The sequence below is a fragment of the Lutra lutra genome, chromosome 2, assembly GCF_902655055.1.
Source record: "Lutra lutra chromosome 2, mLutLut1.2, whole genome shotgun sequence".
In the NCBI taxonomy this organism is placed as follows: domain Eukaryota; kingdom Metazoa; phylum Chordata; class Mammalia; order Carnivora; family Mustelidae; genus Lutra; species Lutra lutra.
In genome coordinates, this window is record NC_062279.1 from 106,418,423 (window position 1) to 106,434,970 (window position 16,548).

The following is a 16,548-nucleotide window of genomic DNA, read 5'->3' on the forward strand; positions in this document are numbered from 1 at the left end:
TCTGAGATCATGACCTGAGCCGAAGGCAGCGGCCCAACCCACTGAGCCACCCAGGCGCCCCAATGTGTAAGTCACTCTTATTTTGGATTTCTCTGCCACAGGAGCTGAACAAATGTTCTAATGTGAATGGTTTCTGACTTTCATTTCCCTGGAAGTAAACTGTAAATTATTATTACTTTTTTCAGTAGGCTAAATTCTTCTAAACAAACCACACACACACACACACACACACACACACACACACACACACACACACACACAAAATCTGTCTGGGCCAAAAATGAGTTGCCAAATATAGCATTTACTTATAAGGAATATATTGCGAATAGCTTTTTACTTTTCACTATATCATGCAAAGATTATTCCAACCCCCATTCAGTCTATGTTTCTAAACAATACCTTTGTTAGGACTGTCTGGTCAGTGCAGTTGGAGACAACTTTTCAGTGCAATTGAGATTTCTTGATAATGCTAAATCTGCCTTGTCAGCTGAATTCCTCTGGCTTTGTGTTGCACTGTGGTAAAAATACATGATCAGATTTCACTGTTAAGGACATTCTTTCAGCAATACATGTACAGTCAAGTTTGTGCCTGGATAGCTGAACATGTGAGTTATGAGATTTAAAAAAAAATGTTTTGTGACAAAACTTTATGGAAATGCAACAATCTGGAAGTCTAGCTCTGTCTTCGAGTAGCGAGGCCATGAAGAGTTGGGCAGTTGGCAGTTGATACCACCCTGTCCCTTTCATAGTCACAGTCTTGGTTCTTCATATTTGAGGAGATGGGACAGTGAGGAGGCCTGTGGGCTTGATCTTATTAATGCCACCATCTAGAATGCAGATTCTTGGATACTTCATCTTCACAAGATGTGCTGCAAACTGAAAAAAAAAAGGGGGGGCCAAATTTATAGAGGATATACAAAATCTGTGTTTCTCCAATCCCATTTTTTCCCCCTCAAGCTGTGAAAGATAAAACTTCTTTAATAATACTATTATTATCATTGTTTTATCAGTGAATCACTATTTTGGGTTTTCAATATAAATCAAATCACCATTTAACATGTTGACAAGTTCTTTATACTATAGAATAAATGTGTCTCTTTAGTTCTCTTTCAAGCTTGTTGGAAGAGGCAATAAATATACATGGTATGCGTAATTTTTGAATATATATTATATATAATATTTTATAATATAAAATATATAATATTTGAATGTAATATTCAAATAGTACAAAAAGTATACAGTGAGATGTAAATTCCTCCTACCTCTCCTCTCAGTTTCCCTCTCCAGCGATCATTACTATTTTTCATGTATCTTTCCAGTGATAGTTAAAACCTTCTCAAATCTATATTGAACAATTTTTGATATTACTGTCCCTTTATTAGTTGTTGCAATTCTCGTGTAATGTCCCAGAGAGGGCCATAAACTTGTTGTAACATGTTTCTGGAGCAACTGTAATGAACAGTTTGAGACCATAAACTTGGAATGAATTTGAAGGATTCCAAGAGGTCATCCAAGGACATCCAAGAGGTCTTCTGGATGGTTAGCAAAATAGGACTTTGAAAAGTTAACAAGACATACATATATCTTCCTGACTTGGCCCGTGTCTACCTATCTAGGATCATTGGTTATCTTTCTCCACTCCTTTGACCTTATGATAAAGCAGTCCTGAACTTCTTGTCAATCCCAACATAAATGAGGTCACTTTAGGATGCAGAGCATTTTGGTTGTGCAGGTTGCCCTTTGTTGGGAACATGTACTATTTCCCACCAGCTCCTGGATAGCCTTTAGTTCCTCCTCAAAAGCCCCCGCCGCCACCATCCCCACCTGCCTAATTTCTATTTATTTCCCTACTCATGCAATTTCTTCCCTACATGCTAAGTCTCCATTACAAACCTCTCTTCTTAGCCTGTAAGATTCCTTGGGCTAAATCTCTGTCTTTTGCTTACCATGCTTATTTAAGTTTAAGAGCCTGCTTCCCTAGGACAGTGAGACTGTTCTCTTTCTTTTTATTCCTAGTGCCTGGCACATGACAGGGGCTCAATATATGCTTGTTGGACTAAACTAAACCAAGACATAGGACATACAACCTGGGACAAAAGGATGAAGGAAAGAAGGGTTTTCTTGGACTCTGGCATTCTATTTCTATTCCCTCTCCTTGGGGGTGTTTGTTTTCTTCCTCCTCCTTGGGTACTTGCGACCTCAAGTTCTTTTCAATTACTTTGTCAAACTTGATCTCCGGTCCCTCCAGAAAAATGAAAACCTGCTGATACCGCTATTGGGAGTGGGTGAAGCTTAACAGCTGGTGAAGTCTCAAGCAAGCAGTCTACACTGCATGGTTCAAAAGCTGAATGTTTCGCTCAGGATAAGTTCAAGGCCTCAACCCCAGGGATTCTGCTTTATTGATCTAGGCTCAAGAAAGTGTTTTTTTATTGTGGTGGTGGTAGTTGTTTTAAACAAACACCACTAGATGATATTAAAGTGGGTAGTCTGAGGACAGTATTTTGGAACATACCACCTAGAGCCAACAAGATAAAGGTATCAGTAACTAGATGCAATAGACATTGCTGGACTGGGGTCTTTAACAATCCTCAAAATGACTCACAGAAATGGACCTTAATACTGCTGACCCCACTGATCTTTTCCATCATTCTCTGCAGTGCCTTAATAGATTCAATGGCCATTTACATTTCAGAGCCAATACTCTTTTAGCCACCTGGAAGTACCTTTAATAGTAATCAATGTTGAAGAAAGACAGCGCATCTGTATTTCAAAAGCTATCAAGTGAGGTAGACTATTGCTGTGAACTGGTCTTCATGCTGTTCTTGCTTGTTTCTCTTCGAACCTCAGTCCTTAACAGCAGAGGAGCTGGATTCATCTGCTCTGAGTCAAGCGCAGGCAGCACAGTCCCTGGTACCATATGATTACTGAAACATCTTTGCTTCATTCTCCCACATGTAGCAATACAATTAACACAGAAGCCGGAACTCTAAGATAAACTACCGTTATTGAAAAAAATCTTGTGGATAAGCAGTCTTAGCATTGAGTACTTCAAAACCCTGTAGAAGTCAGAAGGCAAGGAAGGAAGGACTTCCTACTGTACATTTAACTTAATCTCTCTGACACTAGGCTGTAGAGCTAGAAAGAGTTCCCAAGATTATTTTAAGGAGGGACATAACAACTAGTCTGCCACTGAGCTGGAAATGGTGAAGGCAAAGCAGGCAGAATAGAGCACTTTGGAACAATTAGGGTGGTGCTAGGTGGGAGGTCTAAGAAGAAAAGTAGAAGCAGAATACAAGGAGATGGCAAATGTTTTGGTGCCTTGAAAAGCAAGGCTGTGCTTAAGTAAAGACAAAGAGCCAATGTTGAGTTTTCAGTTTAGGATTTTGAGTTCTGCTCTGCTTGTGGTTCCAAGAACCCATGTTAAATAGGGGGCCCAACAGTGAAGGCATGACTGGATCTTTTCCACTCCTACCATGGCAGCGTTTCCTCTTCATTCATTCATTCATTGATCATACATTTTAGTGAGTACTTACTGAGTACCATGCACTGTTCCAGTTTTTGCAGTGCTTATAGATCAGTGGAGGAGATAGGAACGAATAACCTCAAGTAGCAGGCGATTATACAAGTAGAAGTTTGGGGTACCTCTGAATTTAACCGGGGTTAAGGGAAGCTGATCCTCCCTCCCATCCCTCTTTTATTGACTCCTGAAGGGAGTGGGAACCCAGATGCGATGGCTACAATTGTGTTCTCTGTGGCCATAGCCTGACAGGTTAGGGAGGGAGGAAAGGGCTGTGAATGTCCGGGGTGGTTTCCATGTGAAAAAAGCCACATCACTCATGGAGAAGACAGGTGGTGGAGCACAGGAGAACCAGGCACGTAGAGTTCTGGGTTTCATCCACCTTTCACTCTTCATCTGGTAGGGCTTTGGCAGCTTTAAGGTGTTAACATACAGGGTACTGGACTTTGGTGATTAAGAATCTAGAGTAGGGGCACCTGGGTGGCTCAGTGGGGTAAAGCCTCTGCCTTCGGCTCAGGCCATGATCTCAGGGTCCTGGGATGGAGCACTGCATCAGGCTCTCTGCTTAGCAGGGAGCCTGCTTCCCCCTCTCTCTGCCTACCTCTCTGCCTACTTGTGATCTCTCTCTCTCTGTCAAATAAATAAATAAAATCTCTTAAAAAAAAAAAAAGAATCTAGAGTAGCCTGTAGCTGCAGCTTTGGGAGAGGCCGGACTTCAAACAGAAGTCACAAACCTAGACTCACTGAGCAATATCCTTGGCAGAAGTGGCAGGATGTCATATCGGACCAGTGGTTATGGAGCTGTCAGACTTATCTGGGTGCTTTTTTAGTCAACAATGATACCCAGACCCACTCCAGATCAGTAATAAGTAGAATATTTTTGGGCTATCGCCCCAACATCAGGTTCTTTATCTGCTTGTTTTGAAGTTTTCTGGGTTATTCTATTGTGTAGCCAGCATTGAGAATAATTTTACTAGATAATGGGATTCATTTGCTGGTGAGGTTTGTCTGAGACCTCAAGCTGCAATTTTAGTAAGTATAGTCCCATGTGGAGAGCAAGTCACCTTGCACTAAAGAGGCTGGCATGTTTGGAGGGCTGGAATTTGTGAGACCAAGTCCTACGTGTAGAGAATGGGGTTCTTCCAACTGCACGACCAGCTGAGATCTATAGGTCAACATCCCATGTGGAGCTGGCAGGATCTGATATTTGCTGGGATAGGATTTTGGGACTCAGAGATGGCAGGGACAGCTGCATTTCTTGTGGGAAGTACTCCCATGTAGAAAAGGCAAAGCTCTTGCATTTTTGTCATTCCTCTGGTTAGGAGAATCTGGCTGTTCTTTTCATTTCTAGGGCTTAGGTAGACACACCTCAAAAGAGCACTGTCTGAAAGTGGCAGGCTCTTGTGGGTGCCACTCCTTTTTGTTTTTCTCTGTCTTTCATCTTAACTTGGATTAAGAGGCTGGCATGTTTGTCCAGTGGAAGTCAAGATCTGTTATAGGAGGAGAATGAGTGGAGGAAAGGGATATTTTGATCTGCTACAGAGTGGTATAGCATAACTAAGGCCAAGAAATTAAGGCTGAGTATGGGTAAGATTTAAGAGAAGCAGAGAACAGGATCATGTTGTTTCTCACTGGGTGTCCCGGGTCACAGGCTTGGGTAGAACCCACAGGCAGCTAAGAAAATTTGGCTTCTGCAAGATTCGGGAAAGAGCACATTGCAGGACAATTAAATTTCTTGATGGGAAACTTTGGCCTCGTGAGTTTTAAGTTTGTATTGGGAACTGGACAATTACCATGAACTAACTAACACTCTGGTGAAGCTCGAACGGAGGTCCTTTTCTCTCTTCCATTTTATTTGTCCATTCCTTTCCCTCCAAATATTGCTAAACTTGGGACATGGATATATTACTTTTGGTTGGACACAGAACTGAATAAGGGAACTGGCAAATTATCCTGTAATGAATAGCTGTAGTAATTTTATTTTCTTGGTTCTATGGTTGTGAGGCTGATGTTGTATTAGTCCTATATATCCTCTTGAGCTCCTGCAATTCTGAAAATATGGTGTCCATTTAATATTTCTGGCACTATGTGGTTGGGGCTGGACTGGTACCTCACACAAATTATGTACCTATTTCTAAGTTTGGCTGGACAACTCTATAAGTGTGGGATGAGATAAGATGAGAAACAGAATATGGGATTATTTCCACATCTAGAGTACAGTGTGGCCTTGGGTTAAAAATAACCCAAGTGCTGTCTTGTCCTGATTATTTTAGAAATTCTGAGGTCATTAATAAATTCTGAGGTCTTGATCACTTGAAGGGGTCATCTCAGTGCTCCCAGTTAGAAACATGAGAGCTGTGACAAGGAGTACTAGGAAAAGTTAAGAATGATTTACCTAATATGCCACTGATCTTTTCCCTTGATTATATAGTCAAGTATAATTTTGAAATGTCCTTTTTGTTTCAATCCTTGTTGTGTTCTTTCCATAACTCAGATAAGTGTTCCATCTTCTGCTAGTCTTCTGTATTTAGATATTTTATAATTAACACACTAATGTTTATTTTCTTTAAAGTACTACATAAGTTTACCTTCTTAAATAAGTTACTTAAGGGAGCCCTTGTATGCATTTAATAGGAATGTATATTGGTTTGGCCATTATGGAAAACAGTGTTCTTTAAAGAACAGAGGTTCTTTAAAAAACTAAAAATAGAACTACCATATGATCCAGCAATCCAACTTCTAAGTATGTACCTAAAGGAAATGAAATCTGGATTTTGGTACCTATACTCCCATATTCATTGCAAAACTAGTCACAGTAGTCAAGATAAGGAAATAACCTATGCTCATCGATGGATAATGGCTACACACATAGAACACACATGGGAATATTATTGAGCCATAAAAAAGGAACTCCTGCCATTTGGGATATCATGGGTATAGCTAGAGAACATTATGCTATATGAAATAAACCAGACACATAAGGACAAATACTGCATGATTTTGCTGATATGTGGAATCAAAAATAGTCAGAGTCATAGAAGCAGAGAGTAGAATGGTGGTTGCTAGGGGTGAAGGGGTTTGAGAGAGGAGATGGACAGATGTTGGTCAAAGGGTACAAAGGTCCAGTTATGCAAGAGGAAGTCCTAGAGACCTAATGTTCAACATGGCAATTACAGTTACAAGTATAATAATACTCTATTGTTTGCTGAAAATTTGCTAAGAAGAAAAAGAAAGAAAATGCTGATTATGTGAGGTGATGACATGTTAATTTGTTTGATTGTGGTGATTATTTTATAATGTGTACATATACCAAAATATCAAGTTGTATACTTTTAATATATATATAATTCCTATGTATCAGTTATATCTCATTAATGCTGAAAAGAGAGTACTAAATAAGGTGCAAAACTGGTTTTCATAGTAATAACATCTAATAACAAGCAATAACATCTATTAAGCAGTAATTACACTCTCATTTGACTCACAGAAGTAAAGTCCACAGCAGAGCAAAAGCAAGAAGGTGAACATAAGGTCAGCAATCATCTTACACCTTACCATAGGCACTTGTGACAAGTAAGGAGCAGAACTGTTAATTCCAGGGTATTAATGTAGAATCTTATATACTGTAAAATGGTTATTTATGCAATAAGGAAAAAATGGGAGCATGTATATAAACAGCGAATATGGCCTAGGATTTATTAAATTAATTAAATTTTATTAAATCCATGTTTGTTTTGTTAAGGATAGCTATCCTAATGGTGTCTGGGATATCCACAATCCATACTATGTTGTATATAAGACTGTATCTTAAAAAAACATTTTTAATAGTCTGTGTTATATAAGTAGATATATAAATAATTGTAGTTTTTTTTCTAAATAGTTGTAGTTTTATTTTAATTTTCTGTTGCCTATATAGTTTCTATCTCCATCTTATGTCTTCCCATTCTCTCTTTACCTTTTTTATTAAAAAAAATGTAAAAAAAATATATAAATAGACAAGAATGGTATAATGAGCCCCTAGGTAACCAAAACCCAATTTCAGTAATTACAGCTCAGATAGTTTATTTCATTTGTTCCTTCCACTCGCTCTTCTTGACTACAACCATTATTTTGAGGTAAATCTCATCTATCATTTTGTACATAAATATGTATCCTTAAAACAAAAATACTTAAAAATATAACCACAGTATCATTATACATCTAGAAAATATTAACAATAATCCTTTAATTATTTAGTAAGTGTTCGCATTTACAATTACTTCATAAATGTCATCTTTGCATTCATCCATCCATCCATCTATCCACCCATCCATCCATCAACAACTTATCTATATTTACAATCTGTTTATTTGCATCAGGATCCAAACAAGGTTCACACATTATGACTGAAGGATGGCTTTTAAGTCTCCTGTAATCTATACATTTGTTTTATCTCTTCATTTCTTTGCAGAAAGCCTATTCTCTCTTGAATCTACTCTAATCAGACTTTTGTCTCCATCACTCCCCTAAAATACTCTTACAAAGGTCAGCAACAATCTCCACTTTGTCACACTGCCAAATCCAATTTTTAAGACTCAACTTGAATCTTACTTTACCCATCAGCAACATCTGACGTATTTAATTATACCTTCCTCTTTTAAAAACTCTCAGCTCAGGTCATGATCTCAGGTCAGTGAGATAAAGTCCTGAGCTGGGCTCTGTGCTTAGCAGTGAGTCTGCTTAAGATTCTCTCTCTTTCCCTCTTCATTTCCCCCACCCACCCAGCCACTAGTGCTCTCTCTCTCTCTCAAATAAATAAACAAATCTTTAAAAACAACTTTCTGAAGGCCCATGGGTGCACACGTCAAATGGTGTTTTCCTTCCTTCCCCTTCCATCTTCCTTTGATCTCTTGTTTTCTTTGTTGATCTCTTCTACCAATCATGTGCACTAAAGCAATTTAAAAAAAAATTATAAGCTAGTTTATAATGGAGACAATGGATTTTTACAATTTCCTGAAATAAATTTTAGTTATATCTTTTAATGGTCTTTTGACAGTCTGTTGTTGAGCCCATCAGCTGGAATTTGTCTTCCATTCTGGAATAATGCATTTATAAGCTATTATATTTAATTTTAAGAAAGAAAACTCTACTTTTTTCTGTATTGTAAAATACTAAGTGCTTATTTCATAAGTGGAAGGATTCTATGTGTTTACACATCCTGTTTTAATTCTCCGAATTCTAGTCTAAACCTTTAAATCCTTAATTGATGTTTTAGTCCTCATTTCCCATTAGCACTTCAAACTCAGTATGTCCAAAATTCATCAGACTTCCTCCAAATCGACATTCTCTTCCTAATTCTATTAAAGGTCTCAGCAACCTCCCCAAAAACCCAATCTGGAAATTTTAAGGTTACCTTTGACTTAAAAAAACCTTTTTTAAAAGTTTAAATTCAATTAGCCAAGGTATATTTTTGACTTTTGACTTTGGCTCCATGTTCATTTAGGTACAAAGCTGTGTCAGTTCTCTCTGCGATTGTCTTGGATTGATTCCTTCTTTTCCATTCCTCTGCTCCTACTCCATTTTAGATCCTAATTACTCTTGGATTAGTTCCTAAATGGTTCTTGTGCTTTTAGTTTTTCCTTTTCCATTTGCTTGGCACTCTGCTGCCTACACAGAGCAATATGGAGGCCCTCAGGAAATCCTGAGACCCTAACACTATTGTGTAGAGATGTTTTTCTTCCTAAGGGGGATTACCATTAAGCAAGGTGACTCAAGATCTATGGATCCTTTCCAAGGAATAGCTTGCTTCTCTATAGTCAGGAAGGACAACATATAGTACCCAAAAAGTCCTTACTGAAAATTTCATTTTGATAATATTAAGTCTAAAATTTCTTTATATTTTAAGGACAAAAGAAATTCTTCATTTTAGATTTATGCTTATTTACTCATTTTATAAATACATGGATTTATTAACACATAAGTTAAAGATTAATGAGAAGATTGTCTCTTAGTGTCCTGAATAAGGTAAGAAAAGATAGTGACAGAATGTTACCCGATGCCTTGAATCACATGACAAAAGCAGTGAGGCCATTTCCCCAATGTCCTTTTGAAAGTTGCAGGACTTTGGCTGTCAGTCTCAGACAAACTCCAATTTCCTCTTCTCAGAGCCATGAGAGCTTTGCTAAGTGGGGGCTTACAAACTATTTAGACAGCAGGAGATTGCAAGTGTGAGACAAGATCGGTATAAAGGTAGAATCTGGGAAGAACCTAGCATTGGAATAGACTGGGAATACAGAGAGAGTGAAATTCTTTGACTGGTCTCTGGTTTTTGGTGTTTAAAAATTTCTATTTTATTGGGATCAAGGGCAAAGGAAAGGGAAGACACTAAAAGTAATTTGCCAAATGACTTTCTAAATACAGCTGTTAGTATTACTTTCCTTTTTAAAAACCTTTAATAGTGCCTCACTATTATATGTAAACTCCTTAGTATAGCATTCAAGGCCATCTACTTCAGACTCTTCTAGCTTTCCAGCTTGTCTATAGCTAGAATGCTCTTCGAAGAAGCTCTGTGCTTTCCAATCAGCATGTGCTATTTCCTTTGCCGGGAATGTTCCTTCCTGACCATGGCCCTCCTCCCAATACATTTCCTTACTGAAATTCTACTCATAATTTAAGGTCTGTTATCTTCTTCTCCATGAAGATTTAGGAACCCTTCATTTAACTGGAAGAAATTTCTTCCTTCTCATTGATTTTCTAGAACTTTAATTATAAACTTCACATAGCACATGCTACATTCTGCTTTGAGTTTTAATTGGTTGCATACACGTCTTATCTTCCTAACTAGATTGTAAGTTTTTTGAGGGCAAAGGACTATGCCTTTCTCCTTTCTGTTTCCTCATAATAGTTCCATCATGTAAGCACTTAATGTTTGTTGTCTTGAATTAAACTAGTAGCTGATATTAGTATTTTTTCTTTTGTCTTTCTCTTTTCACTAATTTCTGCAAATGTGCAGTCTACAGCAAACTATTATTTCTCATGTGTTCATTCATTAACTTAGTCATTAATTCAAACATCAAATATTTTTTGAGTGCTTTCTACTTCAAAGGCATGATGCCGGGAGCCAGGGGTACAACAATGAATATAATATAATCCTTGTCCTCAATGAGCTTGGAGTTTAGTTGGAGATGCAGAGAAGAGAAGAGGCAATTAAAATACCATCTGATAAGTGCTATATAGAGCCATCATACATGGTTGGACAAATTAGGCACTGCATGAGAGAACCTGGAAAAGGGGTAAGTGGAGCATGAAATGTAGCCCATCCTCTCCTTTGCAAACTTTGTGCCCTTATGTGGTACTGTGTTCGCTAAAGGAAGGATGGGTTTTTATCTAATGCACACAGAAATTCTATATATTTTAATCATCCCAATGTCATTATAAAACGAAAAGATATGAGCACTTGGGAAGGGTATTTAGTACAAGATCTGAGGAGTTAAGAAATAGTTCTTTATATAAACAGCTATTTAAGACAAATGGGAATTACCCAGGTGAACAGAAGTGGGAAGAATGCTCCAAATAGAAGTACAAAAAGACAAGAGATAGGAACTACAGGTAGTTAGTTATGGCTGGAATCTAAGAGGCTGAGGAAAGAGCAGTGAGGGATGAACTTGGAACACAAAGCAGAGCCCAGATCATAAAGGGCCTTATAGATGGTGAGTAGGATTTGAATTTTATTTTGAAGGCAACAAAAAGTCAATGATCCGATTTACATTTCAAAAAGCTCACCTTAGTGGTGGGGTAAAACTGGGGGAAGGGGATTGCAGTTAGAGACATTGGAAGTTGTGGTAAGTCAGGCATGAGGTACAGTGAACCGACTTACGACAGGTGGATAGTAGGGATGAGAGAATTCCAGACCTAGCTAGCAGGGTGATAGGACAAATAATAATTTTCTATATAATTTGTTGTACTAGTCAAGAATTTGAAATAACTCATCATTTCATTCAAACAGACTGGGTGGTATGGAGAAAAGTGTAGGAACTTTGTAGTTAGTACAGTTTGAATCAGGGTTCTGCCACTGGTTAGCTATGGGAACTTGGGTAAATAACTCAGCATTTTTGGCCTTAGTGTCCTCACCTGTTAAATATGTAGTAATAATACACTTGAATAGCATACATACAGTGTTGTTAGGAGGATTAGATATCGTATGTATAAGTGCTTGATTCATATTAAATACTATAAGCTAGTTTCCTTCTTCCCTCTCTTCCTCTTCCCCCTATTGATCCATTAATAGGAGAGTCATTTATGACACCTCACAATTGTACAGATTTAAACTTAAACAGCATATTTGTCCCCAAATGGAATGTAAGGTAGGGTTCACAGTGTTTATGATGAACTGTTTATAATAGAGCAGTAATGTATACTAGTAACGTTTACTGCTTACTAGATTACATATAGTTTCAGCAATTAGATGAAAGCTAGGGATCTAGTCTCTTTCAAAAAATGACACACTTGTATAACATTTTACAGGTAATTTTAATTAGTTCAAAGACTTTCTAAAAGTCATGATGGACTCTTGGTTTAGAAGTTTTCCTTTATACTAATCTATTTAATTTTTAATTTTTGAGACTTGATAGTGTTTATCCATATGGTAATAGGAATCTAGTGTTTATCCGTATGGTACCTGCGGTCTTCCTCTAGATTTACAGATTAGGTTTAACAATAGCTTATAATTTCAAACAAGCCCTCTTAGGAATGGCTTTGTGGAACTTTTTTTTGAAGTTGACAGTAAGAAAATAGGAGAAAATATTTTTAGACACGACATAAAGTTGTTTTGTTTTGTTTTGTTTGTTTTTGTTTTTTGAAAACAGTTCTTATTCTAACAAAAAAAGCATACTGACTCATATCAGACGCTAAGCTTCTTCTGATAAAATTCCACCATCTAATACCACCATATGTCAGGAGCTCTAATGAGCTTGTGGTACATTTTCCTTTGATCTGTGATATTTGGGACCAGAATTTCAGCAACAATCATTTATCAACTTACGTTTACACTAGACAACTGAGAACAGTAAACCCATACTGTGTCTCAACCACTGGCCATATTACACACAGTATACTATGCTCTGAAAAGAATGTATACAATAAAAACTCAGATTCAAAACAATTAGAGCTCTGATGGATCATGGCCAAGTTCCAACCTCTGTAGGTCAAGCGGGAGGGCAACTATGGTTAGTTTGTTATTCAGCTAGAACATTCCTGTGGTAAGGAGTAATTAATTAAACAGTGGGCTGTGGAGGACAGGGTGGGTATGTAGAATAACACATACTGAGACAAGATAACAAGATAACAGGTCAGAATATAGGTGCCACAGATCACAAGATTCAGATGATGACTTGGCAGTTTTTCATAAAACTTGAAATGAGTTCCCTCTTTTTAAAAACTGCTTGCATACATAATATATCTAATGGAGATGTTTAAAAAACAAAGTCTGGTTAGGTGTCTTAGGGCTCTCTTTACTACAACTTCCATACTGCTTTTTACTTCACAAAACCTTTGAAAAGCTATGAGAACTGGGACTCTATCAGGCAGGTTGTAGCTGGGTGGTCTTTTAAAGTAAGTTATCCCCCAACATTTAATAAATGCAGAGCTATACAGAAGACGTTTCACTGTTACTTATAAGCATCATATTATGTCTAGTGTGTTCAAGCCACATTAATATCTAAAATGTTTCCTTGTAATCTGATGTAAACCAACAGACCAAAACATTTGCTGACAAGAAGGCGAAGAATAAGCCAGAAAGAAAGCCAAGTTTAACGATAGCCAGTGTTTATGTGTCTAACAAGACCAAGAAATAATTCCTTGCATATTTGGAACTCATAAAAGAAATTCACTTCCCATTCTTCACCAGAATGCTTAAGGTACAATATAAAGAGGCCTAATAAATTTTGACAGGTAAGAGTTCTCATACAAAGTGGTTTAAAATTATTATATTAATCTGAAGAACTAGATAGATATCATCTGGAGCCAGAGAAGTTTACTATGGGGAAAACACATACTGAATTGGCTGAAAGTGTTTTCAGAGTCACCTGGTCCCCTGGGAGCACTCTTGCCATGGGCTGAGAGTGTGGAAGCCTCCCATCACTGCAGTACAGACTGACTTCCAACCTAACATTCCCAAACCAAATACCACTGGCCTACGGGGAAGGCTGAATAAACACAATTGGACTGTTCTCTTATATAAAAACATAGCTGCAATGGCATGGTTTCCTATTGCAAATCTGATTATCTGCAGTTGATAACAGATGCCGTATTATAAATTTAATTCCTACATGCCACATGTAGAAAGTATCAGGTACTCACTCATGGAACCTTCACAAAAGTCATCTCTCATCTATGTTTCTGAATCAACTGTTACTCAGAAATATATGTTTGGCTCTTTTCTATTTTGTTTTGTTTTATTTGGCTTTGTTTTGTTTTAAAGGAAAGAATAATATCAATAATAGCGCACAAGGCTTATTATTGCCACTGGCTCTTATGTTCTCAGATGAATAATTTTTTTTAAAGATTTTATTTATTTATTTGACAGAGAGAGACACAGCAAGCGAGGGAACACCAGCAGGGGGAGTGGGAAAGTGAGAAGCAGGCTCCCTGCCGAGCAGAGAACCCAACGTGGGGCTCGATCCCATGATGTTGGGATCATGACCTGAGCCAAAGGCAGACACTTAATGACTGAGCCACCCAGGAGCGCCTGCTCCTGAATATTTCTTTTGATGACAAAAGAAAAGCACTGATTTTATGCCAAGAGTATACCATTTTAAGGGAAAGACAAGATGTTCCTAATATTTTCCAAAGGGTTGACAAGATCAAGTGAAATGCAAAGATTCCTTCAGTTTCTTTCTTAGATAACCTTTTGAATGTGGTACACTGGCAGGGATGAAATTTTAGTGGTCTTATAAACACAAAATATAATCCAGCCAGGGTAATTATTTATAAAGTCTTACGCATTTCAGTGACTAATACAGCAATATGATGTTTACAGTTTTTCTTAAGAACTTTCTAAAGATAGAGAAACACTAACTTTCATTTTGTTCTGGTCCCTGTTGTTGGCCATTTTCTAGTCCGACAGTCATCACTAGTCGTAGAGTTGAATCTCACTACATTCTTGCCTCACAGGGAAGAAAAAAAGTAACCACTAACACATTAAAGCATGCCACTGTGGTGTTAACATTCTCCTTAAATATTATAATTTACTTCTGGGAAAGAGGTGTATGCATGATGGTATTTTGTCCAGCGGAGATACATGAGACATTGAACTTGGGTTGGGAGTGGGGTAGTGAAATGGTTGCTGTATCAAAACAACCCATATATTTTTCCTTAGGTAATATCTGTTAATGTTAAAAATAAAAATTTCCTTTAATCTGAGTAATCTGCTCAAGGATATAACAATGCTCCTTCTTATGAGTTCATTTTTTTTTAAAGATTTTATTTATTTATTTGACAGACGGAGATCACAGGTAGACAGAGAAGCAAGCAGAGAGAGAGGAGGAAGCAGGCTCCCTGTTGATCAGAGAGCCTGATGTGGGGCTCGATCCCAGGACCCTGGGATCATGACCTGAGCCGAAGGCAGAGGCTTTAACCCACTGAGCCACCCAGGCGCCCCTTATGAGTTCATTTAATCTGTAATTTGAATGATGGATTTATCTCTGCTTCCCCCTATTGATCTGAATATATACAGATTTGTACATGAGCTCTCTGAGATTAATTCAGCACATGTCAGTTTCATAAGAGTTATCCTTTATGGTACTTTCTGTAAAGATCATGCTGGTATGTTTTCCTTCTATGCCTAAGAGATCGAATTCGGGTTTAGCAATCGAAGATGCAGTTTCTCATGTGAATTTTATTTTTATTTTTTAATTTTTATTTATTTATTTATTAAATATTTTATTTATTTATTTGACACAGAGACAGAGATCACAAGTAGGCAGAGAGAGAGGGGGAAGCAGGCTCCCCGCTGAGCAGAGAGCCTGATGTGGGGCTCGATTCCAGGACATGGAGATCATGACCTGAGCCGAAGGCAGAGGCCTAACCTACTGAGCCACCCAGGTGCCCCTCTCATGTGAGTTTTAAAAAGATGATTATTTCTGCAGTGAGATAAGAATGAGATCTTGCCATCTTTCTCATTTCAAATGTTACATGAAGCCTGAATTGACTTTACACTTGTTTTGATAGAGTGGTCTTCCTACTCCCATTAACCCTACCAATACATACAGTCTGCATTTTTTTAGCTTGTCAAATTAAACTTAGTCACGCAGCAGCAAGGATCAGCACAAAATCTGACCCACCCTTGGAGCAGTAGTATACAACTCAGAGACTTAGAACTCCACTTAACTCACTTGAGACTATCTGACATTCCTTGATGCTGACCCGACATTGTTCTCAGAATATCTGGATGTGCTTGATTATATAATAGCTCACTTCTTTATTTAACCTGTAGTATAAGGTGAGTTAAAGATTACCTGACAAGTGAGATTCAGTATGACTTAGAGAAGTCCTATGTGGTACTCTAATTAAATTAGGATCATTGTAGTCCTCCTTTTTTGCCCTGTTCAGGGGAAAGCAACGTTTTAGCTAGCTAAGAAATGGCACATTCTAAAGGTTTCCTAGTGTATTTAGCGTGATAGCTAGGCCAAATACAAGAGACTTATGAAGTGGTAATTACAAAGAAACCAATAAATTGCTAATCAGTTGTAATTACAGGAAATAGTGAATACATAAGTAAAATGGGATCATGGATCTTTCAATTATAATTAGTCAGGTACACAAATAAGCTATAATTCTCAGATCTATTTTGCTTTCTCCTATGTCATTTTTGACAATATATTCAATACACTTGACCATTATAGAGTAAATCTTTCATATTTGTATTACAAAAGACACTCTGGTTCTAATTTGTACGTCAAACAGATGATTTTAATACTGTCACACACTAGATAAGTGGCTCATTTTTTTCCTTTCTTGCAGTTGCTCAATGATATTTTGCTACTTGTTAAATTGAA

The 16,548-nt window shown here is 37.6% G+C and overlaps 1 protein-coding gene across 4 annotated transcripts in view; it reads right to left on the reverse strand.

The window, feature by feature from the left end:
• Positions 1-300: 300 nt before the first annotated feature.
• The window catches only part of TBCK (TBC1 domain containing kinase), a 210,630-nt gene continuing 194,382 nt past the window's right edge, over positions 301-16,548 (reverse strand). For all 4 annotated transcript variants that reach the window (XM_047718152.1, XM_047718149.1, XM_047718150.1 and 1 more), the window contains one exon: positions 301-876. In XM_047718152.1, coding sequence (XP_047574108.1) covers positions 766-876 — 111 coding nt within the window. In that variant the 3' untranslated portion in view covers positions 301-765. The remainder of the gene's footprint in view (positions 877-16,548) is intronic.